At 50.2% G+C, this 25546-nt stretch overlaps 1 protein-coding gene across 4 annotated transcripts in view; it reads right to left on the reverse strand.

The window, feature by feature from the left end:
• The window catches only part of PAX3 (paired box 3), a 79809-nt gene extending 57723 nt beyond the window's left edge, over window positions 1–22086 (reverse strand). For 2 of the 4 annotated variants that reach the window (XM_037407061.1, XM_037407059.1), the window contains exons 1-4: window positions 21987–22071; window positions 20876–21111; window positions 19403–19532; window positions 18585–18719 (exon numbers count right to left, since the gene is read on the reverse strand). In XM_037407061.1, coding sequence (XP_037262958.1) covers window positions 18585–18719; window positions 19403–19532; window positions 20876–21111; window positions 21987–22071 — 586 coding nt within the window. Of the gene's footprint in view, window positions 1–18584; window positions 18720–19402; window positions 19533–20875; window positions 21112–21986 lie in introns of all 4 variants that reach the window. The other 2 variants (XM_037407060.1, XM_037407058.1) reach the window with 2 other exon arrangements.
• Window positions 22087–25546: the final 3460 nt, after the last annotated feature.

Consider the following 25546-nt stretch of genomic DNA (forward strand, 5'->3'; position numbering starts at 1 on the left):
TGGGGTAGGTGGTTTGTTGTTGCTTGGGTGGCGGGTTTGGGGTTTTTTTTGGGCGGGGCATTGGTGGCAGTTTGGGAGTTTATTTGTTGGTTTGTTTTGGGTTTTTTAATTTGGAAACTTTCGTGGGTGTTGACAGCAAGTCCTTTTAGCATCAAAAGAACCTTTGCTTCGTATGCATAAAATCCTCCATTTGGATCCTCTTGCTAAGAAAAGCAGATACAGCTTTGCTTAAATAGTTACAAACGCATCTGTTTTAACAAGTACACGATTTTCTTCTGGTTACACAAGCAACATCCCTGGTCAGACGCAGCTCTGCCCCAGTACTGCCCCCACTCTCTCCACAATTGATGTGTATCTGCTGCGTACGTCTGCGAGCTTGTGCACATGAAATGTGACACACACCCAACAGGCAGAAGTTACAGAGCATCCTTCCTTAAGATCTATAAGATTTCTTAACATTACATCCAGGGGACTAATATCAGATAAACACATACATCAGACTAAAACGCGCTTTACCACCTTGTTACAGAAGCTGTATTAAAAGTGACCAGAAATCTTTCAGATTTACCCAAAAACATGGCATTGTTCATTCTGTAACTTGTTTTATATAATTAAAGATCCTCTACAAACATCAACTAATGTCCCCAAAGGAAAATCAGGCAAATAACTAAACCTTACAAGACAGATAATCCTATACCAGACAGTACATCCTACATGACCTTGCTTAGCAGAAAGTCCTCAGTTCTTTAAACTGTACAGAATTATCCATAAAGCCAGGTTCAGATCTCTGTTACACTGCTGGAAATCAAGGGACTTTGACAAAAGAACCACTCTGATTTGATGCCAGCAGGCATCAAATTCAATGCCAGGATCAAAATCTGGTCTTAAAACATTCTGTATTATGGCACTAATTCCTGCCAGTTTATTGGAACATGTATGTGGAAGTACAAATTTGTGACGCCTCAGTCCATTATTTCTTGTTTCACAAGAGTAATTAGATTAAGTCAGTATCTCAAATTATGCTGGTTTCCTCTTTGTAACCTATCAAAACATGTAAAAGGAGATTAAAAATTGTTCTCTTACTAAAAATTGAATCAGTGATACACAACAACTATAGAAACATACAGGAAAAAGGAGAGGATGGGAACTGAATCTAAGCATACTGAGCCTGATGCTGAGCTCTACACAGCTCTCTTCCTTGTGCAATCAAGGACAGAAACAGATAAATGCTAAAATACATCCTGAATATTTGCATAGCAAAAACTTGTCAGACAAATTTTCATGTTTTTATTCTATTTTCATACCTGTAAAGACTCACTCTGCAAGTGCCTGTGGCGTTTACTCCACGAGTGATGAACATCTGATAAAAAGTGACAGTAAAGTAAGAATCCCTCCTGGTCCTCAACTTTCCCCTATCTCAATCTTTGGCAAATTGACAGTGGTTTACATTAGGAGAAGCAATGAGGTAAAAATAATATCCTGAATTTATCTAGTACTTTTCCTTAGGTAAATCAGACATTTATTATTTTATAAAAATAAATAAGTACTTTGGAGATGAGAATACAGAGACATGATCACGGTCAAAAATATTATATTCAAATTGCAAGAGCCTAAAAATTTTCCGTGCAAGCGGGAACCAAATACTCTCATTTCCCAAATATGTTTTAAGCTCTGTACAGCTGATGTAAAACAAGGACAGTTATCCAATTCCCACCAGCGGTCTAAGGCTGTCAGCCCACAACAGAACTAGATTCCAAAACGCTACTCTACTTTTGAAAAACTAAAATCCTACTGACAACGCTCTACCAAACCCAAGCCTGCTGTCCCATTTTTAGCTCTAATTCCTATTTATTCTTTCACCCTTTTCCCAAGATGGAAGATAAAATTAATTGTAGCTGATTGTTCACAGACTTGATTTTCAGAGAGTTAGATGGCATTGCGTTACGCCAGAAGAAAAAACATGAATAGGTTGTGGTATTGTGCATTTGAAATTTATTATAAAATATTATCCGTTCAGATGACTGTTTTCCACAACTGCATGTATCTTTGTTCTGCACTGCCTGGCGGTACAAACACCCCTTCGCTTCGCTAACTGAAACGCTCTCAGCAATGAAGCTGAACTCACACGAAACCATCAGTGCAGTGGTCACCCATCTTTTTCCCACTTACAGAAATTTTCCTTAGATGTTTTCCTCAACAGGTGTGTGAACCCTTGTATAGCAAACTTAAGCCAGACAACACTAAGCCGGTTTCTCTCGGTTGCCTTCCACTGATGGCTTCAAGGCTGTCCATAGTCCGTCTAGATATATCATGCGATGTGCTCCCAGCAAATAGTGCCGCAACTGCTACTGTTGTGGGCAAACCATTTATTTTCAGCCCAACCCTCACAGAAACCACGTTTCCTTCAAGCAGCCTGGCTGAAGCCAAGGACGCCTGAGCATGTACGACAAGGTTGAGCCAAAAGACAGAGCATGCAAACACAGATCTTCCCACGTCATCCCAAAGCCTTGTTTTCCATTCTTGAAGCCATCAACTCAAACACAATACGAAACAGTTACTGAAACACGTTGCCAGCTTCTTCATCATCACTGGTTCTTCTTCCCCACCAAATGCATCGCTAACAACGAGGGCTGCCATGGAAAGGGAATCAGATAGTAAGTCTGGCACAGGATAGAAACACAGAGCAAGCACACAACTAACCACCACCGGTCTCCTCTTGCAGCACTGAAGCCCAAATGCAGGCTAGGACCAAACATGCCCTGAGAACAGCCTACCTGAGCCTTCTCTGAAGTGCAGATAAATTGCCACGTGCTTCATGCAAAAGGTGACGTGGTGCTCTCTGCCCAAAGCTCTGGTCGACAAGCAGCTCCAAGGGGGCCCAAGCCACGCTCACTGATGCTCTGGACCGCCCCGGATGGGGGCTGGCAGAGAGGTTGCTCTCTTGCCTGTACAAGCGTTGCTCGAGTGTTAGAGCTAAGATGCTGCGATATTTATTTGTTCCAAAAAGTGACTGCCTTTCCCTACCCGCCTCCCCAGGAAGCGAACAGCCTTGAGCGCATCAGCAGGAGCGTCAGCATAGTTTAGGCTTGTGGTATGGAGCGCTCTGCAGTCTTGGGAAATCAGAAAAGCTGCTTTCTCCCTTAAACATCCTCTGGTTTCTGTGTGGTGCCTCTGCCTTTAACAAAGATTGATGGGACACATGCAGCCTGCTGAAGTAGCAGCACATATTTTTTCATGCCTCCAGAACACAGCAGTGCAGGTAACGCTAAAACTGCTGCTTAAATCTATTTTTAACCTGGGGAAATGACTCTAGATTACTGTGCTTAACATCCTGTAAATAAATTCCTAGGTGAAAAAAGCTTTTAAAATTCACAAAATTAAATGATGATGTAAGCTCAGGTTGAACTGCCAGCTTTCTCTGGATGCTATTTAGAGTTTTTGTTCCCTACCACACAAGCACCCCCATTACAAACCCTCACACTCTGCATGTATGCTGCCAGACACAAAGTTCAGTGGCTGTTTTAGTGCGCAGCAGTTATATTCTTGGACTATTTATATTAAAGCACATTGAGGATATTTTCCCACCTTAAAGGCATTTATAGTGTACATTTATAGCGTACAAGTATCTTTTGGAGGCAGAGAAATAGATCAACTTCCCTAAGAACATGGTTAGGAAACAGTTTCCCCTTCTATCTGGCATGGTGCCTTCCCAGCAAGGCAGAAGTGGAATTTCTGAGACCTCTTTATGAATAAGCAATACAAGACTCCTGAGATGGGATAGTTTAGCAGCTTCCATAAAGGCACATCACCTGGAGACAGCGACAGTTCAAGCCGGGTCCCTTGGCTTGCAGGTGACCTGCTGCCGCCCCTGCTACAGGAGGAGCGCGCCACTTCCCAGCACAAACAGCTCTCCCCACCTTACCCCCAAAAAACCTGTCAGGAAAGAAAGAGCCTAGCAAGTTTTCACTTTGGCCTTTGAAGTTCTTCCTTGGCTGACTGATGCTCGCCCATACATAACTAGAAGAAAAGACTTCCATTGTGCCGCTCTTTACACCAAGCGTATTATGCTCCAGACAAAAGCTTTCGAGTCTTAACTTTTAAACACACCTCTCTTTAGGGTGTACTGTTTCTAAGCCATAAAATCTTTTTTTGTTCATTAAAAAAAAAAAAAAAAAAAATTAGACAGCTTTTCCCCCTCAGGCAATCTACCCTGCTTGTTAGGGGGGTTTTGTATCAATTTTTGCAAACGAATACCACAGACGTACAGCAGTTTGCAACACAACAGCCAGGTTCTCATCCACAGAAATAGTTATTTATCCCAAATATAGTCTCCAGTGGCTTATCCAGCCCAGCTTTAAACATGAAATACAGCCATTGTAGGAACTCCCTGGTTTTAGATGAGACCTGGTGAATAATCGTTCTCCCTGAAAACATCTCCAACATCTGGCAACTTGCTGCTATTTGCAGGGTCTGCGTGCTGGGTCAGGGCAGGGATGCGGGAGCAGGGCAGGGGGTTAAGCAATGAACATGCTCAGCACCTGCTTGCTCTCTGCCTGATTCTAATCAGTATTCTCCCCTCATGCCCAGGAATGGTAGAATTCCCCAGTTTCCTCAAAAAATCCAAAACTTTTTCCCCCTCAAGGGAAGGGGGGGGGGGGGGGGGGGGGGGGGGGGGGAGAGAGAGGGAAAAAAAATAGGGTCTGACCAAATTTCATTAAAGACAATGCAAGTCTTGCCATTAAATTCAATAGGCTTTTTTGAGGTTTATGAGAATTCTCACATGCTTGACACTATTAATTAGAAGAATTAGTGTGTTAAAAAACACAAAACACAAAATAAAACCCACAATTTTACTGTTTAAAATACCCTACTGTAACAATGTCATTTTCCTTGAAACTCTAGAAAACAGTAAAAACATCAGCAACTCTGGAAATCAAATCTTGCCTTACTGCAAGTTGTACTGCAGTTGCACATCTAAAAACTTATCTTTTTTAAGACCCGTTGACAAGTTCAAGCCAGTCTATCAACTGGAACTGCCTCCTTAATTTTTTGGCTCATAACTTTATGTCCAAGTCACTAGACTATTTCTCTCTGTCAAGAAAAATCTTACCAAAGAAAGCACAGATTTCATTTTAAAAAAGCTTAAAAACAAACCAAAACAGCTCATCTCTAATCAGTGTGTATAACACAAATCCCATCACTGAAAAATGCATTGGTGCATAAAGATTTTGAAAGCTACAGCTTTAAACTATAAATACTAGCAATAAACAACAAAAGAATGTGTGAAGCATGATTTTTGTCTCCTTTTTCTTCTCAGTTCATATTTCTATTTTAACAAGTACATTTGTAAAAAAGAAAATCCAATTTAAAAATAAATAAAATTTTTAAGCAGTTATCCAGAAGTTACGATACATTCTTAGCAAATGCAAGAACAGTGCGAGACCTGCGTGCCCAGTCACAACCACAGAAGTTTCAAGCACTGAATATTTGTGTAGAACCAAAGATTATTTACATATAATATTGAATAGACTTTCCACACCACAAATCTAAGAGAATTGCAGGCTATTCATGAGAAACTCAGCAAAAAACAGCAAAAACTATGTATCATTAATTGCTGTACTCCAGTAAACACATTGTGACTCAGAGCACCAATGTAAATTGAGACACCACCTCTGAATTCATGAGCTTAATCCCAGACTAGCTATCGATCTGCTTTTGCTGTAAACAATAGTAATAAAAGTATTAGAGATAAAAATACTGAATCTTGAGCTACTTCATCAAAACACACTCACGTGCTGCTCCTAGCCAGGGGTCACTGTTCAGTGCAGAAGTGCCCCACAGCCAGGGCCACTGGACCGGAGGGCACTCACTGGCCCCCTACAACCACCCCGGTGCTCCCCAGCTCCGCAGCCCCCAAAGCTGGAAGCCTAACCACTCTTTCAAGGACAGGTTACAATCCTTCCTAGCCACAAAGCATTCATTCAAAAACATCACCTGGATTTGCAGTTTTGACAGGTGAGCTATTGCAGCTGAACCCCTATAGCACTTTTAATTTCTGGATCCCAAACATTTGGAAATACCATTAAGAGAGGAAAATATCATTGGTCCCATCCCTAACAAAAAAAAAACAAAAAAACACAACAAACCCAAAACCAACAAACACGCAAAAGATACAAAATAGATTTAGCCAAACAGGAGCAGCTGACAGACAGATCCCCTACACTCCAGCCCCTTCTCCACTGCACAAATTCCAGGATGCACAGCAACAGGAGGGAAAAAATAAAAATTAAGGAGAACGTAGAAAGTGAGAAACAACAGCTTCTAGGATCCTGTTCTAGCGGATCACAGCAGAGACCAGTAGCTGGGGAGGGGGAGCAGGCAGTTCCACCTCAGCTGGCTCCAGGCACAGGCAATACACAAAGTCATTCTACAGAGCAAATTCTACCAACTCAAACCAGCTCTCTTCCAAACCAAACACAACTCTTCTAGCACTAAGTTTGCTACGACCTCATTTTTTCTTGTTTGTGTTTAGGGGTATCACTTACTTCTAACACATTAGTCACCAAGATCACTCTTTCCTACTCAAAAAGGGTATTAAAAAAGTTCCCTCATCCCACTCCAAAGATGCAGAACCACACTCACTGAAGCCCAGTAACGAGACTGTTACAGCCTATGGAAAGATGCCTTTGGCAGCCCCTTTCCCACAGCTGTGGGAACTTCAGCAGCAAACCAGCACCAGCTGTGCCATCGGGGGGAAGCCACTGAGCCCAAATCACTGGGACCTAAGGCATCTGCTCAAAGAGCTGAATGTCACTAGCTGCAAAACACCACCTACAAAGCACAACTGTGACAACAACGTCACCTAGAGATCACAGCAGTCCCGGGGAAGATTTAAACCTCACATTTAAAAAAAAAATTAAAAAAAAAAAAAAAAAAATCACTTACAAGCCTCGCAGAAGAGAAAGGCAGAGCAAGAAGCTCCCCAGGCTGGAAACCGGGCAGCACCAGCTCCCACCTAGGCTGGAAGCCACCCTTGAACTTGAAAGTACTGCACGCAACCATGAACCCCACGGCCTCCCCGCGCTGCTTTGAACTCACAGAAGCACAGTGGGTCTTTTAACCAAAGGACCCAGCCCCGCAAAACAGGTCCCAGTACCCCAGGGGCATGCCACCCCTCAAACCCCTGGAGGCTAAAATGGGAAGAGTAACAGAGTAAGAAAACAAAGTGCATCCAAAAGTGTTCCCCCTTCACCGTCCTGGGAAACCCATCATTCTGCCTGGCTACCACATGCCAGCCAAGGGCCAAAAAATAAGCACCAGGTGGCCAGTTTCTTTAATAGAGTGACTTTTCTGCATGCTAACACCCAAGACTGGAAACAGATGAGCCCCTGGTCTGCTCTTCGACCACCTGGAGAATCTTTTTTCCCCCCCTTATAGGACTTTTCTGGAATGTTTTATTTTTCATTTATAACAACCATTAATCAGGATTCAGATACTAGATGTATTGAGGACTCTTAATACTCTAATTTCTGTCTCTAATATACTCTTCCAAGGCTGACAAGTCTGTTCCTGATGTCAGATTAAGAGAAACATTTATGTCATCAATCATCGTTCCATCTTTTAAACTGCCAGCGTGGGAGAAATACAGCAACTTTGAATCCTGGCTTGTTTTAAGTTCCTCCTCAGCCAGGCAACCTCTACGAGTTTGGGAAAAAAAATCCCTCTTTATGCCTGTGACAGCATAGGGTTTGGGAACCATCTGAATTAGAGCTCCTGATTTCTTTCCCAAAATTTCACTGGCACGGCCGATTAAGATCAAAGGTTGCGGGGAGGCGTGCAGTTTGGGGGGACAGAGCCGTGCCTCCCCGGGTGATACCCTTCAGCCAGGAAGGAGGCAGAAAGCAGATGGAGCCAGCAGCACTGCCTCCCATCCCCATCCCGCTGGCACTGGGGGAGCAGATTGGTTACAGAGCTTCTTGCAGCACAGCGTCAGGGGGGTTGTTTGCCTTTTTTTTTTTTTTTTTTTGCTAAATCATGTGTTTGAAAATTTTTGAGTGCAGCCCTCTAAAACAGCTCTTTTTAATTTGCTCTGCTTTTAACATTTTAACTACACTTCTCTGCCATGACAGATCTCTTATTTACCAGTGAAAATAGATGTTAGTGCTATAAAGCCTAGCCAAGTCTGAGAAAGTAAGTTCCCTCAAACCTGAAAGTAATTAAACTTCCATATTAGGGCCACAGTCAACCTGAAGCAACCTGCACAGCCCCGCTGAGAGCAGGGGATTGTTCAGATGTAAATGACGGTACAATTTGTCTCAAGAAAGCTTTTAACAGAGATGGGAAAGGAAATAATAAAAAGATAAACAAAATGTCTGGCTGCATGCAGCCATTTTGCATTTTCACCAGGAGAAGTGACCATCCCGAGAGCCTGCGATGTCCTCGCTGCTTGAGTCCCCGCTGGGCACCAGCTCAGCGCAGGCTGGCCCATGTCACCTGCCATGGCACACACAGCATGCGGGCTCCACGCTGTTTGGAAGAGGTGGACAAGCAGTTTTAAGGACTTTTTAAAAGGTAGCACTGTATTTGTTGGAAAAAAAATTGTGGGTGCTAAAGCAACAGGCATTTGTGTGCTTTTCTGTAGGGCTGCCAAACATTTGAGCATTTTTGCTTGATCGTGTTGATTTAAAAGGGAGCGGGTCCAATCGACTGTGCTAAACCATGGATGAACCCACAGGGCTTTTTCCTAACTGCAACATCTATTGTACGATCTTCTAAATAGACTCCTAAATGTTTTCTTCTATATTTTCCAGTTCCACAGACAGCAGCAAAGAACGCACTTAAGCTATATACCAGTCACATAATAGCTACCATAGGCAGCAAGACAGGTCAGAGCACAGGATGCCTTTCTCTGCACTGCAAGTGTTAAAAATTTTAAAGAAAAATGTACAGAAAAATTTGTAGACCTGCCGCCCTCCAAAATACTGCACCATAAAGGTTTGATGAGTATATACACTTAAAACATCGCTCCTTGTGTAAACAGTCCATAGGTAACTTCTCTGGTTTTGGTGAAGCTGATAGAAATGGATAAGTTAAATGTGCAGGATGGTAATTATTTGAAACTGTCCCTTCTTACATGTAAATACTGATGATCTAATTCAGTGTTTGCTCACACACCAGCATCAGTCTATCAGCCACAGCAGAATTAGTCTTGATTTATGCCTTGGCAAATGGAATGCACAGGATATTATTTCTCCCCCACCCCCAAATCCACACTTTGCAGGATTTCATTGGGAAAATGGGAAAATAACATACTTTCCATTTCACATTCTTTAGCTAAAAGTTTGCCCACTTCCCCTTTTTTTGTCAAAACACCTCCTTTCTGAAAACAACTTATTTTGCTGTTCATGAAACCAGTGGAAACCTGACTTCCACCAGCTAGTCCTGTGCAGGCTTTTTCTTGCCACTCAGCCTGACGGCAGGGACTGGGTAGGTGTCAGTGTTCACTGGGACACTGATCCCCCCCCCAGCTCACACTCCAGCCCTTCGCACCGGATCAAACAACCAGCCCTTAGGTCAAAACGGAAAGGAACTCTTGCCACACCATCTTCAGTGAAAAGGGATTTTCTGTGGAAGCACTCCCTGCCACCCCGTTAGCCTGGTTTCTATAAAACCTGTCTATGTTCTTCTCCACCGTTCTGTGAGCCAAAGATGATGGGAAGATGGGAAGCAGTTTTAAGCCCAATTTGGTTACACTGAGCACTTTGGTGCTACTGCCTTGCAGGGGGTACACAGGCTATACATCGGTTACATTTTTAACAGAGTGTAATTTTGCCAGAAGAACTGTAGTTGTTATTGCTTTTCTGGGCTGGTATATGGAGCAGATCCCAATTATATTGGCATGAGCAGTCCTACTCATTTAAATACAGTGAATAAGATTTGACGGGGGCTGAATAAGCTGTCTGCTCTCAGAAATGTCAGCTGCATACAGTTTATTCCTCATACTATTCAAACCACAGTGATCTATGTGACTTTATATCTGATAAAGAAATTACTACATACTCGTTGTCGGGTCAGACATCCAACATGAGGCATATCATAAATACAAAAATCCTTGAGACAGGTCCTTATATGGGCTTCTGCACGATATAAACATTGGTCATGTTTGGCAAAGTCTACATCCAGGCAAATATCCATTTAAAAAAATAAAAAACAGTAGAATGTCTATCACTGTCCTCCTCACTGCAGCTCTCCATGGAAATGAACAAGTTAGAGTTCATGGATTTTAAGGAAATTTGTGCCTAAAACACTTTCAAAGAATTTTAACTGTTACTCTGGGGCAAAATGTCTCCTAAAGTAGCTGAGTACTTGTGAAGTATGCACAGACTGGTATTTTATTCAGCAACAACCAGAGAAAACGAAAACAGAGTGTATTTAAGAAAGGGAATGATAAAATGCTGATTTAAAAAAATTCTGGTTTAGCCCCTTACTCTGCTGTTTGTCACTACAGCAGAGGAGGCTCACCCACATAAAAATCAATGCCACACCAGGAGAGGCTCTCTGGCTTTACCAGAGCCTTACTACGTTTGTGAAGCTAAATTTCTGTGTCCAGATATGCCAGTGGAAGCGGCGGGACCTGGATCTAATGCTCACATACCCTACAATTCAGATGAAACTTCATATCATAATTACAAGCCAACGTAGCACATCCAGATTGCACAGCCTCTTATACTGAGGATGTGGTGGAATGCATTTTACTATCTCTGAACTAAGTACAGCTTGCTGTAATGCAACAAGGAGCTGATTATTCTCAAGGATTCTTGCTCATTTTTCCACACAGCCTGCCTGATCCGACTTTGCCCCCTTTTTTGAGGAGGAGCAGTACAACTGTCCTTGTTGAGGCAAGGCAGGTCCATAAATCAAACACTGAGAAGAAATGCTGCAAGCTAGTTTGTGTCCCCTGTATACTGACAGCCCGATCTGGACAGCTGGCTGACTCCTCAAACTCCCTTTCTTTTACTGGCAGCCCATTTATCTCCTATGTGATTTGGTATACAAAGACAACTTTTTTTTCCTTTCCCCCTTTTAGGCTACACTCAAAGATTACATGAAACAAATTAGTTTTATTAAATTAAGTTAATACCATGTATTTTACTTGTTGTAATAGTAAAATTTCACTGTGCATCGTACTCCAAAAATAGATTCAAACAAAGCCAAATCCAATAATGTTAAAGAAAAACTCCCCACAAAACTGAGAGTGTACAGTGCATACATCCAACAGACCATGCAAAATAAGGATTCCATTCAAATTTCACATCTCATTAAAGACAATTTGGCCATTAATCCATAGGGGTTTTAGAGCAAAGAAGGATTTTCCAAGACAGATAAACTGAAATGATCCTCCTTTGATCTCCGAGGTTAAGAATCAGCAACAATGGAAGATGAACAAGGGGCAGAACTACTGGCCTTTTTATGTGCCACAATAGCATCGGCAAACAACTACTTAATCAATATTTGGCCAGGGACACTGAAAACTTCCTTTTCAAATTTTAATTCCTTGTTGTAAAACAACTGTAGGGCAACCAGCAAGATAAGACATTAAACTGACTGCTTAATTGCCTTTTACTGTCTTACTAGTTATATATGCACATTCTTAATAGTTCGTGAATTTACTAGGGTGAATAAATGACCTGTCAACAATTACATCAAACTCCACTAACTAAATAATCTCAGCCATGACACACTTTAACTCTAATGTGTCCTCAGTGAGTTTTAATTTCATTATGCTCCACTTTTTTTTTTTCTAGCCAGAGTGATTTAAACTGAATTAGTTTAACAGCATGTGGCAGGAGTACTCCAGGGCAAGTAAAGTAAAAAGCCCTGCTCACACTACGCTAAACAAGGTCTTATGGTGAATTATGTTACTGTACATCATTTTTATTAGCCGGAGAGCTCAGTGCTTGGAGAACACTTGGAAGTGTCCTGCATTTTTATTTATATATTTTGCTCTTTCTCTAGCCCCATGTGTTTGTTACATAGGATTTAAAGTGACATTTACATGGAGAAATTCACATTGACTGGCTTCCTCTGATTTATTGCTTTGCGTTTCACTCAATTTCTTCTTAAATTAACCAGGGAGCACTTTGTAGTTCTGCTTCATTTCCCAATGCAGTTTTATTACACAGCTCTGGGGACTTGCGATAATTTATCACTATCAACTTTATTGGCTTCCCTCATCTCAACCTTGTTCCAACTCTTATCAATAAGTAAATCTAGTACCAAACTAAACCTTCCCCAAGTAAGTGTTAGATAAAAGCCTTGTCTTTGATACAACTGGGAATTACTTTCCAAAATCAGACCCTGTGATAAAATAATGTGTTAAGGGTTTCATCAGCATCAACTTCTCCTTTCAGCATTAATTTCTAATTGGTTTTTTTATCTAATTAAAACCTCTGTCTGTCTGCCCATCACTACCTCCCTGTAAACACAAAGATCCTTGCCCTTGATAAGGGTTTTGCCAGAGAGTTTCACTCGGGATTAGAGTCACACTCTTGTTTGGTGGGTACTTTCTATTAACAGAATAGAACAAATTCAGGCCCCATTCCTGCCTGCCCCAGCCCACGTGAGTAACTTTACACACATGAATAGGCCCTTTGAGTGGGGCTCCTTGCCGTTACCCACGTATGACAGTCTGCAGAACTGGGGGTCTGACACCCGATCCAGTAAATCCATTTTACATCCTAAACCTGAGGATTTTCCCCAGAGCTGCAGTTGCTCAGCACATTACAGAGCTGGTTTCAAGAAAAGCCTGATCTCTACCATGGTAAATTCCTGCTGACGTCAAGGATTTTGCAATTGTAGGAGAATCCAAAAAGGCAAAGATAAAAATCACATTCTTGGAGCAAGTCCTAGCCACACCGAAGTCGACCCACCATGTTTCTTGCCTCAGCCTTTCCAGAACAACACTGTGTAAATCTAATCAACTGTCAGAGCTACCAAATAAGATGCAAACTTGGGTACAAATTCAAGTTAACAGAGGTGAAGAAATCCTGATATTTGCTAAAATAACATTTGCCTTTGTTCTAGATATATGCAATTAGAAGAACTGGAAAGGATGCCCGCAGCAGTTCTGTTTGAATAGGCGCTGACTCTTTTTAAGTCAAAGAAAGTGTCCCTAAGATGGCAAAACATGCAACCCCATTAATGAAATCATGATTGCAAGCGAGGGATATGATGTTTCTGTAATTACTTCAGAGCGCCGCTGCTATGCTGAGTAACACCCTTTGTTCCCACAGCTGGAAGTATTACCAGTGCTTATGTAAGGCGATTAGCGTGCAGTTAGTCTGACAATTAGCACTCTCCTCAAAGTCCCCAAGCTCGCCTTCAAGACAGGAGGGCATGGGCTGCTCCCGGCATCTCTGGAGCAGCAAACCCCACTCTCAAGTCACTCAAAACACAAACATTTAGCACCTTTCTGAAAACGCTCAGCACGCTGGGACATGGCTTTCTGGCTTGATGGCGAGGTCATTATTGATCGTTGAGGTCATCAGTTATTATTATTAGCTCAGAATAATGATTTGGAAGCAGAAGCCTGGCCCAGAGCCCCACAGTGATGACCGGTCAGGCAGAAGAAACAAAGCTGTGGTGGGGGCTTGCGTGGCATCACCTGCACCCATCTGCACCCATGCAGCGCCTGGCGCTTCTGTCCAGGGCAGGACTCTCACACGCTACTGAGATATGAGGAAAGAAAGGGGGAGAAGAGACAGAAAAATCTGTTAGTGTTCTCTGCCTTGAGCCAAATCCTGGAGTCACCGGGGAGTTTTTCTTAATTAAGCCCTATTTTCTTGTCAGCTCTGAGAGGCTCAGAAACAAAATTCTGTTCAAGTTACACAAGGCGATTTCTTAGACCTGCTGCTGACCAAATATGTAAAGTACTGTATAAAATTCCAGTCTCAAGAAGATAATTGCCTGCAGCCACAGTCATCGCATTTCAGTAAGTGAATCTTTACTGGGCACGCTGAGCCAGGGAACACATTGTGCTTCTCAGCCTAAGACACAACAGTATTTCACACAGCCAGTAAGTCCTCTTACCGCTGTGCCCTGGGACAAGCTGCTGCAGCAAAATCCACACGAGCCCTACATCAGAAAATCGCAGCCAAAACCTAACTCAGCACCTGCCTCGTCCCATGCACCGGCCACTAACCCAACAGCCTATGACACAGAAATGAATGGCACAACTCAAAAGTGGTATCTGGTGCCTGCATGTTAATCCCGTCCCTTAATAAACTGCCTTTATTAGTTTAACAACCTAAAAATAACCGGCTGCGTGATACTGACCAACCCTAATCAAAACATCTGCAAGCCCATCTAGCCCCAGCTACCCTTTAGATCATGTGCCACCACTTCAAAGCCTGTGCATCAAGTCAGTAATTGTAACATTGCATCTAAATATTTAAGCTAGGGGCTGGTAGTCGCGTGTCCCATTTACAGTCAGCATCTGTCCTCTAATTCCATTACAGTACAAAGCAAAAATGTTTCCCAAAACTCACAAACAGGAAAAGCATCACACAGCTAGAGAAGCAGCAGCAGCTTGAACTTTCTAGCTGCTGAGCAGGGCTTTTGTGCTAAGGTCCTTCCCCCCCACCCCCCCGCTTCAAACGCCCCACATACACACACAAAAATAGGGGTGGTGCCGAAATTGTATTAATGTGAGCCTCAGGCACACAGAAAAAAAGAAAAGAGGAAGGGGAGGGAGAGGGGGGAAGGGTTTGGTCCAAGATGAAAGTAAGAGGGAAATAAAGGAGGCAATTTAGTCTGCTGTAGCCTGAATTGCTCTCAGTACAGCCAAGGGTAGAGGCTGGGGATGAGTAGGGCCCTTTTTGGACGGGTGCGCATGACTGGGGGAGGATCCGCCAGGACAGGGCCCGGGGGCCAATTCCGCTGGCCGGGAACAGAGGCCCCCTTTGAGGCCGGGCGGGGGGGTCCCGGCCCCCCCCCCCCCCAGCCCACTCCGCCCGCTCACAGCAGCCCCAGGAGCAGCCCTACACCCCGTCGCTTGAGCACCACAGCCACCGGTTTCTGCCAGCAAACAACAGCTATCTGATGGAGGGGGTTATGAGATTAGTCAGCAAACCATGCCGCACACAACTCCCGTGAAAGGTACAAGCAACTCCCTCTTCTGTAGCGGTTGTGCTAAAAATATGCCCTGATGTGCCATATAAAGGCACAAAAGTTCTTCTCCCATGTTTGTTATTTATAGCTTATGCCTTTAAGAAAAATTTATCACACATGCAGAAATACAGATATGCCATTATAGATTTGGGTGCTTCCCAATAGGCACTGTGACAATCAAGATTGCCTTTAAATATAAGCCCGAAGTCAGGGTAGGGGGTGACACTGACAGAAGTGCCGAAATACAGCAAAGTGGGCTGTGCACATAGCATCTGTAAATGCCGGTGAGGGAATCATAGTTAAGTGTCCATGAACAGAGGCTGAAACAGAATCACAGCAGGGCACAGGGAAGTTTACCTGCATTTATATATGTGATGGGAGAAATCCCAAGCCACATGACATACCACTTCTATTGCACATTTTTCAAAACAACCATGTTTCTCTTCTCTCTAGTCCTGCTCTGCTCTAAGTACTCCCCAAATCTTGAATTAGGTACCATTAAAACGACAACTGTTATCCTTGCCCTTGGAAAAAAAACATCTTTCCCCAAGCCACCCAAATGCCCATGGCGAGGAGGGGATTTCGGGCAATGTCAGCAAACACCCAGCACTGTGTGCTCCTGAGCAGGGGAGCGATTCCCTGCTCCACACTCAGCCCCAGGATTTGCTTTCTGACCTGTCCCACAGCCTTCCCTTACGTCTCCCTGCACCCACATTCCTGCTACCGGAACACCTTGAGCCTCTGAGACCAGAGCTATAAAAATTACTCATATTGCAAAAGACTTCAGGCTTTTTTCATGCCGTAATGTGAAGTGCTCCCATGGAGAGCCCTGCCACACAAGGGTTTTGCTGCACACCACCGGGGTAACCTTCGGATGTCCTGCAAGCAACCCGAGTGTCAGAGAGGGCATCCAAGGCACCCTGTCAGCAGGCACCCCCTGCCACAGCCTTGCAGCCAGGCTGGTGGGCGCAGGCAAATATGATCCTGCAGCATCAAAATCCCCAGGAGTGCTGCCAGTTATTTCAGTAAGAGAGCAGGATCTGACCTGATGACTTTTATAGATGGAGTGAAATTGAAGCTCCTCTGCTGGCAATGGGAGCTGAAGCAAAACCTTTTTGTTGGCCAGATACACCAAGTAGTGATGGACTTATTTTACAGCTATTTTTTTCTTGTCATGAGCTTACTGCTGTGTCGTCCCTGTAGTACCACACTATACATAAGGTATGTGTATGGTAACAAATCCTTTCTCAAGCAGCAGCTCTCACACCGCAGCATCCCAGCCACCCCAGTAATAAGATTAAGCAACAGCTTGCTAGTCAAGGAGGGGGAGCAGGCGTTGCTGGCGGGGGGGGGGCGGGTTGGGGAGAAGAGCACACTCTCCCTCCAACTGCCAAACCTTCCAAGGCACTGTCACAGAACAGACGGGATTATCAAGCGGCCGTTTGCACGGAACTGCTCGACCACATTCATGCAGCAAAATCCTGCATGTGCAAGGACAGGATAGGGCTGCGCTACCCCATTTAGTCAAGGGGAATTTTGCCACTGACTGAACTCAAAAGCAAAGTAGGACACTTGTGTCCACAGAAAGCGAGGAGAGGGTACGCAGGAGGGCAGAATGCAGTTTCCTCATACAACTGTGGTGGGGGCACAAGCCAGCCCCCCCCTTTGCAGCAAGGCCAGCCTCAGCGCTTTCCCCACAAGAGTCTCGGGGCTCCCCCGGGGTTGGAGGGCAGCAGCCGTTTGCCCAGACACTGATTTATGGCAGATCAGGAGCCCCACTTTAAAAAGCGGGGACTCAAAGAACAGGAAGACTGTTTCAAAGAGAAGTAGAGGGGTGGGTTATATCGATAATATTTTTTCTCTTGCAGTCTCAATTAATTACTCTTTGTTCCATAAAGCAGGGAGATTATCAAGGCTTCCTATCTTCTGTTTCTAATCTCTGTTGAGAAATTCAGGAAGGCAGAAACGCTAGTTATTTCAACAACTAGGGCACCGAGTTTCCCTTGCTGCGCACCCCTCTCGAGACAGTCCTCTGCCGAAGGAGATACTAGAGGAAGCTCTGAACTCATCATACCGGGGCAGCTAGACTGCGCAATCAGACTGTGCTTTCTGGCCTTCACCTTTGACTTGGTTAGCATCTTCTGCCTGTTTGTTTTAAATACACCTGCACAAACACAGACAGGCAGAAGATGAGGCTTCCCTGGAATCTTTAATAACAGAGTTGAAAACCAAGTTTCGGGTGTGCTTTTGGGTTTGTTCCTGCACAACAAGGAGATATCCTACTGTTAAAGAACAGGTTTTGGTTGTCCTTCCTGAATGGCACTTGGCATCTCTAGATGTCTAGAAATGCTAGAAACATTTTCTAGGTAGAAACAGCTACTTTTTCCACAGCAGAGTCCATAAAACTGCGTGGAGCATCAGCTATTAGGGGCTCATTGAATAATTCATCCCTCATTGCAAGCCCATAATGTCTTTTCTCAGCCTTTTGTGGGGCTGTTTTCTCTTCTTTTCTCCTTGAATTATAAAAAGGTTGCCTTCTTTTGTTCACATCAAGCTGCTGCTAGCTGAAGCTTTGTCTGTGCAAAGCCAAAGTGTGAGTTTCAATGGACTCCCCCCTCTTTGTTTTCCAAGTTCATCTCCAAGTGTAGATTGTGTATAGAAGGCCTTCTTTGTAAAAGCTGGAAAAGTTGTACAAATGTTTGACCAGCTCATTTGGTACTTTTGTCTCGCCTTCTCCAGTGCCTGTGCCTGTGCTGGGCAGCCACTTCCAGGCACAGGCCGCCCAGCTGAGCCCTTGCCTGCCCCTCTGCTCCAGCCTGGCCGGGGCGCCGGGCACAACCACAGCAGGGGCAGCAGCTGCCTCCCCCCTGGAGCAGCACTTTACCTCCGCCTTGTTCAGGTTGCAACCTCCTCACAGCCCCGGCCAACCACCAACACAAGATTTTCCCAGCGGTTTTAAGAGAAAGAATGAAATGCACAGCTCCCTGCCCTGCATGCCGGCCACAGAGACTCAAGAATCCACAGCCTTTGGCTACATCCACCTCTCCTGCGGCCTTTTGCTTGGCTTGGGCTGGGAAAGCAGCCCCTGCGTGGCCGGGCCAGGGGCTCTGCAGCCGGCTCTAGCCCTCCCCTGCTCCCTGGCCTCCTTCCCTACTATTGAAGGCCAAACCAGTGGCAACCCCCATCTTTGCTCCCACCTCTGCACCATTCCCACACATTGCAGGGTCGTACCAGTGGGGCAACGGGATGGGATGTGCTAGCCACCTTGTCAGGCTAGCTCCTCGCCTTACACCTCCTGCTGCACCGGCCTCAGGACAACCTCCGGGAGCAGGGGAGTGATACCCACCAGCTCTGGGGCTGGCACTGGCCAGTCCCAGGGCTCCACGGAGAGCAGGAGGGAGGAAATAGGACTTTACCTCTTTCACTGAGGATGCCATCAATGCTGTGCTTGGCCTTCTTGTCACCTTCCTCCACCTCCTTCCTTTCCAGCTCGGCCTCCTCTTCCTCGCCTTTTCCAAACTTGCTCCGCAGGATGCGGCTGATGGAGCTCACTTCGGGGGGAGCGCAGAGCTGTGACCGGGCTCGCCCCCAGCAGCCCCCCGCGGCAGCCGGGCCGTGGAGCCGAGCCCTGCATCAGTGCCGCTGTCCCACATCCCCCGTCGTCATCCCTTCCCGTCCCGTCCCCCCCCCCGGCTGCTGCTACCAGTCGGGACTTTCGGTAGCGCTACCCGTTCCCCTCCCCGCGGGGGTTTCCCGAGGCACCGTCCCGCACCGCACGCCAGTGCTGGCACAGAGGCCCCGCAAGAATTTTTTCCCCCCCCCAGGCTCGGGCCGTGGGTGATGAGAAAAGCCCACGGCTACCCGCACAAACACCGCCCGGCTCCGCAGCCCCCCCCCGCCCCCGTCCAGCAAGCAATCCGCCGGCACCGGCACCGGGAGCTGCTTCCCGCCTTCGCTTCCCAGCTCCGGGTCCCCGGCGAGCCCCGAGCCGTCCTGCGGCAGCAGCCCGGCGGGGAAGCGGGGGGAGGAGGAGGGGAGGGGGCTGCAGTTGCCACTTAATTGAAAACACCCCCGCCGAGAGCAGGAACCCTCCCGGGACGCGCCTGCCGGCACCAGCGTGCTAACGCCGACGGCTCCACGGGCACCAGCCCGGCCGGGGCTCCGCTCCCGCAGACTACAGGGCTGCCCCCGCCGCCCCCGCCGGCCCTCGGCCCGAGCCCCCCACCGCCCGTACCTGACGGCACCGTGTTGCGGTCACACACCCCGTCCTTCAGCAGCTTGTCCCGGATCTCCCAGCTGAACATGCCCGCGTTTTCCCGCTTGTATTCCTCGATTTTCTTCTCAACATCCGGCGTCGTCACCTGCTTCAGTGAAGACAAGGCGAGCGGGCAGGGTCTGCAGGGCCGGGAGCGGCCGCGGGAGCCCGGGCTGCCGCCGCCGGGACCCCCGGTGCGGCCGGAGCCTGCCCGCCGCCCCGCCCCGCCGCCAGCCAGCGCCGACCCCGCTCGCAACCCCGCCGCGAAGCACCCCGGGGCCGGGCAGGTTAAAAGTCAGAGGGGACCGAAGAGGCACCCCTGGGCCGGCGGAAGGCACGCAACCCCCGGGGGAAGGGAAACCTCCCGGGAATTCCACCGGGGCTGTCGGGGAAAGGTGGGATCGAGCCCTCGGCGAGAAAAAAATCCCGAATTAGGCAGCACCGGCTGCCGTGCGGCAGAGAAGAAAATCCCGGGGAAATTAGAGGAGGGGTCTCTGTCAGCGAAGCTCCAAGCTGTGGAAGTTTCGGCTGAATAAAGTTTGCAGCGCCAAAGAAAAAGCGGCGTGACCGAACTGCCGATAGGTCCGAGCGCCGGGGGTGCCTCCCGTGGCCTCGCCAACGTAAAATCAAGCCGAAACCGAACGAAACAAAGGTCTCCCGCCTGGGAATAGCCTTTCGTTCGGCTAACACGCTTCTAAAAAAATCACCCTTCTAAAAAGTTACCTCTAGTCACCTAGACTCCCTAACACCCAAAGGGAAAGTTCGGGCATTGCTACCTTAGAAGCAACAAAGGGGGTAAAAAATGTAGCAGCAACTTGCGACAGAAACTAAAGCCTTTACTTCGCTTTTGTGGAAATGAAAAGCTAGAGGAGGGGGAGGCTGATCGGAAGACAAGAATCCATATTTGCACTATTGTGAGCCCAAACTTTTCTAGCGGTGTAACTCTAAATACACGCAGCTTTGGAGCGAGCTGAAAAACGCGCAGAGGAAGAGCAGGAGCAGCAGGCAGGCGGACAGAAACGCAGGTCAAGTTTTTGCGCTTCGCAACGAAAGAAGCGAGGGCCCGATCCCGCCGCTCTGGGCAGGCCCTGCCACCGGAGCGATCGGTCCCCCGGCCGCGCCGGGCGTCGGGAAACCACCCCCCTCTCCCCGCTTTCGTTTGAGAAGGTATTTTTCCAATTGCATTTTCTGAATTGGAAAAAAAAAATTAATTGCCACGAACTCCCAACAAGATTTTTGAAAGCCTCGGAAAGTTTCAGAGCAACAGGCGGTGCCGTGAGCTGTGCCCGGTGCCTGGCTGCGCCCGACCCCGGTCCCCGCACGGTGCCCCCGGTCCCCGGCCAGGCTGCCGCCTCCCGCCGGCCGCGGCCGCCCCGCGCTCAGTGCCGGTCGGGCCTCGCTCCCCGCCGCGGCCGGGGTTTGCCCGGCTCCGGGCGGGCGCGGGGGGCTCACCTTGGGCTTGCTGCCGCCGATGGCCCCCGGCCGGATGGAGCCCGTCTCCTGGTACCTGCAGAGAATTTTGGAGACGCAGCCGTGGGACACTCGCAGCTGGCGAGAGATGACACAGGGCCTTATGCCATGGTGGGCCATCTCCACTATCTTGTGTCGGATATGGTTGGGTAAAGGCCTGCCATTGATAAACACTCCTCCGAGCTGATTGACTCTGCCCTGGCCTAGAGGAGTAGAGACTAGAAAAGGAGGGGAGGGGAGGCAGGAGGGGGAAATGGCGTTAACGTCTCCTTCGGATCCTGCTGCGTCTTTTTTTGTTATTGTAGTTTTGTCGTTGCTTTTCTGTAAAAGGCAACTCGCCGCCCCCCCACACCCCCCCGCCGCCCGCCCAGCCGCCCCGCAGCGCGCCCGGAGCCCGCCGGCTCCCGCGGAGCCCTCGCTGCCTCCCCGGCGGGCCGGACGAGGCGGCGGCGGGGCGGCTTCACCTGTTGCATCCGCACCGGAGCCGGGGGTCAGGGCTCGCCCGGCTCCCGCGGCGCGGCGGGCCGGTGCGGGACACCCGCGCCCTGCCCGACCGGCCGGGGCGCGGCGGTGGGGTCCGCCCGTCCCCCCCCCCGGGCCGCAGCCTGCGGGGTCCCGGCGCTCGCGGCTCCCGCTCCGCCGTTCGCCCCGGGAGTGCCCCCGTCCCTCGAGTTCATTTCGATTTCGTTCGCGTGGCTTTTATTTAATTTAAAAAAAAATTTAACTTTTTCCTCACTTTTCCCCCCAACTTTGGGCTCCCCAAACCGCTCCCTTCGCTCTGCTTAAAAAGCGGGTTGAGGCTCCGCTGCGCCGCCGAGCTCCCGGCCGGTTCTCCCCGCTCCCGCCAGTCGGAAGGGACGGACGGCGCCCGGGGTGCGAGGCCAGAGCCGCCGGCCCGCAGCCGGGCCTGCCCGCAGCGGCCCCAGCCGTGCCCGTCCCGGGACGGCGGCTCTGACAGCCCGGGGGCGCGGGCCGCGCGGGCCGCCCGGCTGCGCTCCGTCCGCCGGCCCTTGGCGGGTGTCGCTGCGCCCCGGCCTCCCAGCACCGGGCAGCCCTCCCGTCCCCGAGTGGAGCAGCCCGGGCGCGGCCTTACCTTCCAGCGGGAACCCGCTGCGGGGGTAGTTCTGCCCGGCCCCGGGTCGCATCATCCTGGGGACAGCTCCAGCCAGAGTTGTCATCGCGGCGGCTGCCCGGCAGGGTTATATCCAGGTGAGGGCTGATCTAGGAGAGATCCGCGCTGTCAGCCGGTCCCACCGAATCAGGAGTGGTCCCGGGAGGGGGTGGGGGATGCCGCCGGGGGGCGGGGAGGAGGCAGCTCCGCCGCTGCCCCTTTGTCAGTGACCCGCGCTGCCCCGCACCGGGAGGGCAGGGGCCGGGGCCGGAGCCCCGCCGGGCGGCGAGGCTGGGCGCAGGGGCGGGCGGGGGCGGGGGGCGGCGGCGGCGCTGTCCCCGGTGCGGCGGGGAGCGGCGGCCGCGGGGCCGGGAGCATTTATCGGCTCCGTCCCCGGCGCGGCTCCGCGGCGGCGCCGCCGCGATTGGCCGCCGCCGCCCGGCCCGGCCGCGCCGCCCCCGCTGATTGGGCGAGCCAGGCGGCTCTCCCGCATCGCCCCGGCCGGCGCGGCGGCAGCGTGACCGGCACGGCCCGGTGCGGTACGGCACGGCTCGGCCCCAAGCTGTCCCCGCCGGCAAAGAGCGGCCGGCGGCGGGGAGCTGCTCCGTGCCCCGACGGCTGCCCGGGCCCCGGGGAAAGGAGCACCAGCCGGAGGCGGCCCGGATCCCGCACCCGCAAGGACCCCATGTCACCCCGGGGCTCGGCGGGGCCGCCACCCGCCCCCGCCAGGCTGCCGGGCACGGAGGGGCAGCCCTACCTCCCTGCCCGTAAAGTGCTTTGTCTCCTGGCTCCGCTCCCCCGAGCACCAGTGGTGGGGGGTAGAGGGGACCAATCTCCCTTCTTTTTCTTGTTTCGTTTTGTTGTTTGGGTTTTTGGTTTGTTTTGGGTTTTGGGTTGGTTTTTTTTTGTGAGAGAAAATGCTTCTTCTTCCCGTCCGTCCTTCTGCTTATTTATTTTGCGCCCAAATCTCTCGGCGTCCCGAGGAAAGGTCTCTGGACCAAACAGTGCTAACGGTTTTGGAGGGAGAGCTGCCAGTGAGATCTCCGTGGGGATTTCTGCCTTAAAAAATCGATGGGACGAGAGTGTCCCTGCATCACACGCCTGTGCACGGGGGTGTGTATGCGGGTGTGTACGGGTGCGAGGCGGTGCGTGTTAAAGTCTTACTAACAAGCGTTTGTTCCCAGGAATTTATTGTTGTATTCAAACTAAACTGCTGGAAAAATAAAAGAGGTAAAGTCTGCCTAGGAGCTGAAGTGACCACAGCAGGATATGACGCCAGGAGTGTTGTAAAGACTGTCTGTCCTTAAAGAAGGTACTATTGTGCATGGCCTTTTATTTATAACTTGGTAAGTGCCAGCAAACTCGCCTCCTTTACACTCTGAAGTGCCAGCCCAGCTTTCCACAGTGCTCTTTATTTGCAATAGTCTATTCAGTAACTGTCACTCCCGAGCTTCAAGTTATTCAAGACCTTAATCAATCAAAAGGATGAGAATCGTTCAGGTTTCCCCCCTTTGAAACGAGCCAAACAATGTTTTTCTGGGCTCCCTCTCCGCTTCCACTTCACGGGCAGGACAATCGTTTCGGGGCCGGTACCGGCCCCGGGGCGGGCGGGGGTTCGCGTTATTTAGGCGGAACCCCGGAGCCGGAATAACGAGGGAGTCCGCCCCGTCCGCCCGGCAGCGGGAGCGGGAAGGGGAAGGGCAGCGGCCCGGCGCAGGCAGCTGCGCCCGGGGAACGCGGCGTTTGCCGGCCGGCTCCCGCCGGGGTGCCGGGCGGAGGATCCCGCAGCCGCCCGTGTCCCGCACGCTCGGGAGCGTCTGGCCCGTGGTTCTGCCCCCAAACCCAGCGGCTGCCACCCCCTTGCAAACGCGTTAAAATAACCCGCAAACCCCGAGGGCGCAGCGGCCGCTGCTCTGCCCAGGGCAGCTTCCCGCACGGGCAAGGGACGGGTCGGCAGGAAAAGCTGGCAGCGCGGTAAAAGTCAGGGCGTATTTTTACAACCGCGTGTGTGTTGTACAAAGCACCCCGATGGCCGGAGCTTGGAGACAACCTCCAGCGAGCCCCGCGAACGCCCGGCCCCGGGGAGGCGCGGCTGGAGCCGGGCAGCGGAGCGCGGCCGCCGGCCGAGGGGGCGCCGAGGCAGCCGCACCGCCCCGGCACCCGGAGCCGCTCGGGGGGGCTCCCAGCGGACCCCTGGCACCGCGCTCTGCGCCACGCGTATTTTACTCGAGGAAGGCAGGCGACGGAAGTGTTATTTAAAAAAAAAAAAAAAAAGGAGAGAAAAAAAGAAACCAACAAACCCCCAACCAAACCAAACCCCAAAAGAACAAGACGAAGCTATTTAAGATTTAATTCGTGCCTGGGAAACACGCGACGGGGAGCGGGGACGCACGGGAGCGCGTACGAGGAGAAGAGCATCCCCGCCACCGCCCCCCTGCCCCCCGGCCCCGCTGCGGCCCCCGCCGTGGGAACGGGAGCCTTCCCCACCCGCGGCCGCAGGGGCTGGGCGCCGTCGGTGCTCGGCCGTGACCCACGTCCACGCGAGGAGGGGCGCGGAGGGGCTGCCTCGGCCCCTCGGGGGCGCAGGAGGAGGAGCGGAGCCCCTCGGCCCTGGCATGAGGCGGGCCTGGCAGCTGCTGTGAGTTACCTTCCCCCGCTCCTTCAGCGACGCGCGTCCGTCTGCGTGGCGTGTGCGCGCGCGTGGGCCCGCGTGCCGCGCTCGGGGCAGGCCCATCTCGCGCCGTCCGGTGCCACGAGCCGCACCGGGACCCGGCCGCCGCTCCCGCGGAGGCCAAGGGCCGATCGCACCGGTGCAGGGGCGCCCCCCCCACCCGCGGCGCCTCCAGGCTGCCCCGGGGACCCCGCCGCCCCCCGGCGATCCCCGCTTCCCCGGAGCCCCCCGAGCCCCCCGGTCCCCCAGGCCGGGCTCCCGGGCCGGGCGGGGGAGGCGGTGTGTCACCCACCTACTCTCGTCCTGCGCTACCAGGCACCGGGCGCGCCGCGACGGAGCGGCCGCATCCTGCCGCGCGGGAACTGTTAGAAATTCAAGGCAAAAAGATTAGGCACGAATGCCTGGCCCGCTCCTCCCTCCCCTCCTCGCCCCCACCCCCATATTACAGTCCTTTAGGCCAGCAGAGATGATTTCACGGTTTTCCAGTGGAAATAGCTAAAAATGCTCCTGCTAATTACAGAGCTCTTCCAGGCCAGGTGCACTTTTAATTGGATTAGTAAGCACTCTATATTAAACCTGCAGCACATCAAATGGACAGTGAAAATTAGAGCCATTAAGAACACAGGCAATCATTTCTGAACGATAACACTACTGGTTTCTCCTCTATTAGAAATAAATCAATTATACTGTTTCCGGGTTTGTACGCATACATTAATTTCTCTAAGGGTTTCGGAGGAAATCTCTGCCTAAATATTTGCAGGGGAGGTGAAGGGGAGACGTGCAGCTTCGTAAATAGAAACGTGTGCCTGGGAGAGGAGCGGAGAGGAAGAAATCAAAGAGCAAAGGGAGAGAAAGAGAGAAAGAAGGAAGG

The sequence above is a fragment of the Falco rusticolus genome, chromosome 13 (genome assembly GCF_015220075.1).
Source record: "Falco rusticolus isolate bFalRus1 chromosome 13, bFalRus1.pri, whole genome shotgun sequence".
In the NCBI taxonomy this organism is placed as follows: domain Eukaryota; kingdom Metazoa; phylum Chordata; class Aves; order Falconiformes; family Falconidae; genus Falco; species Falco rusticolus.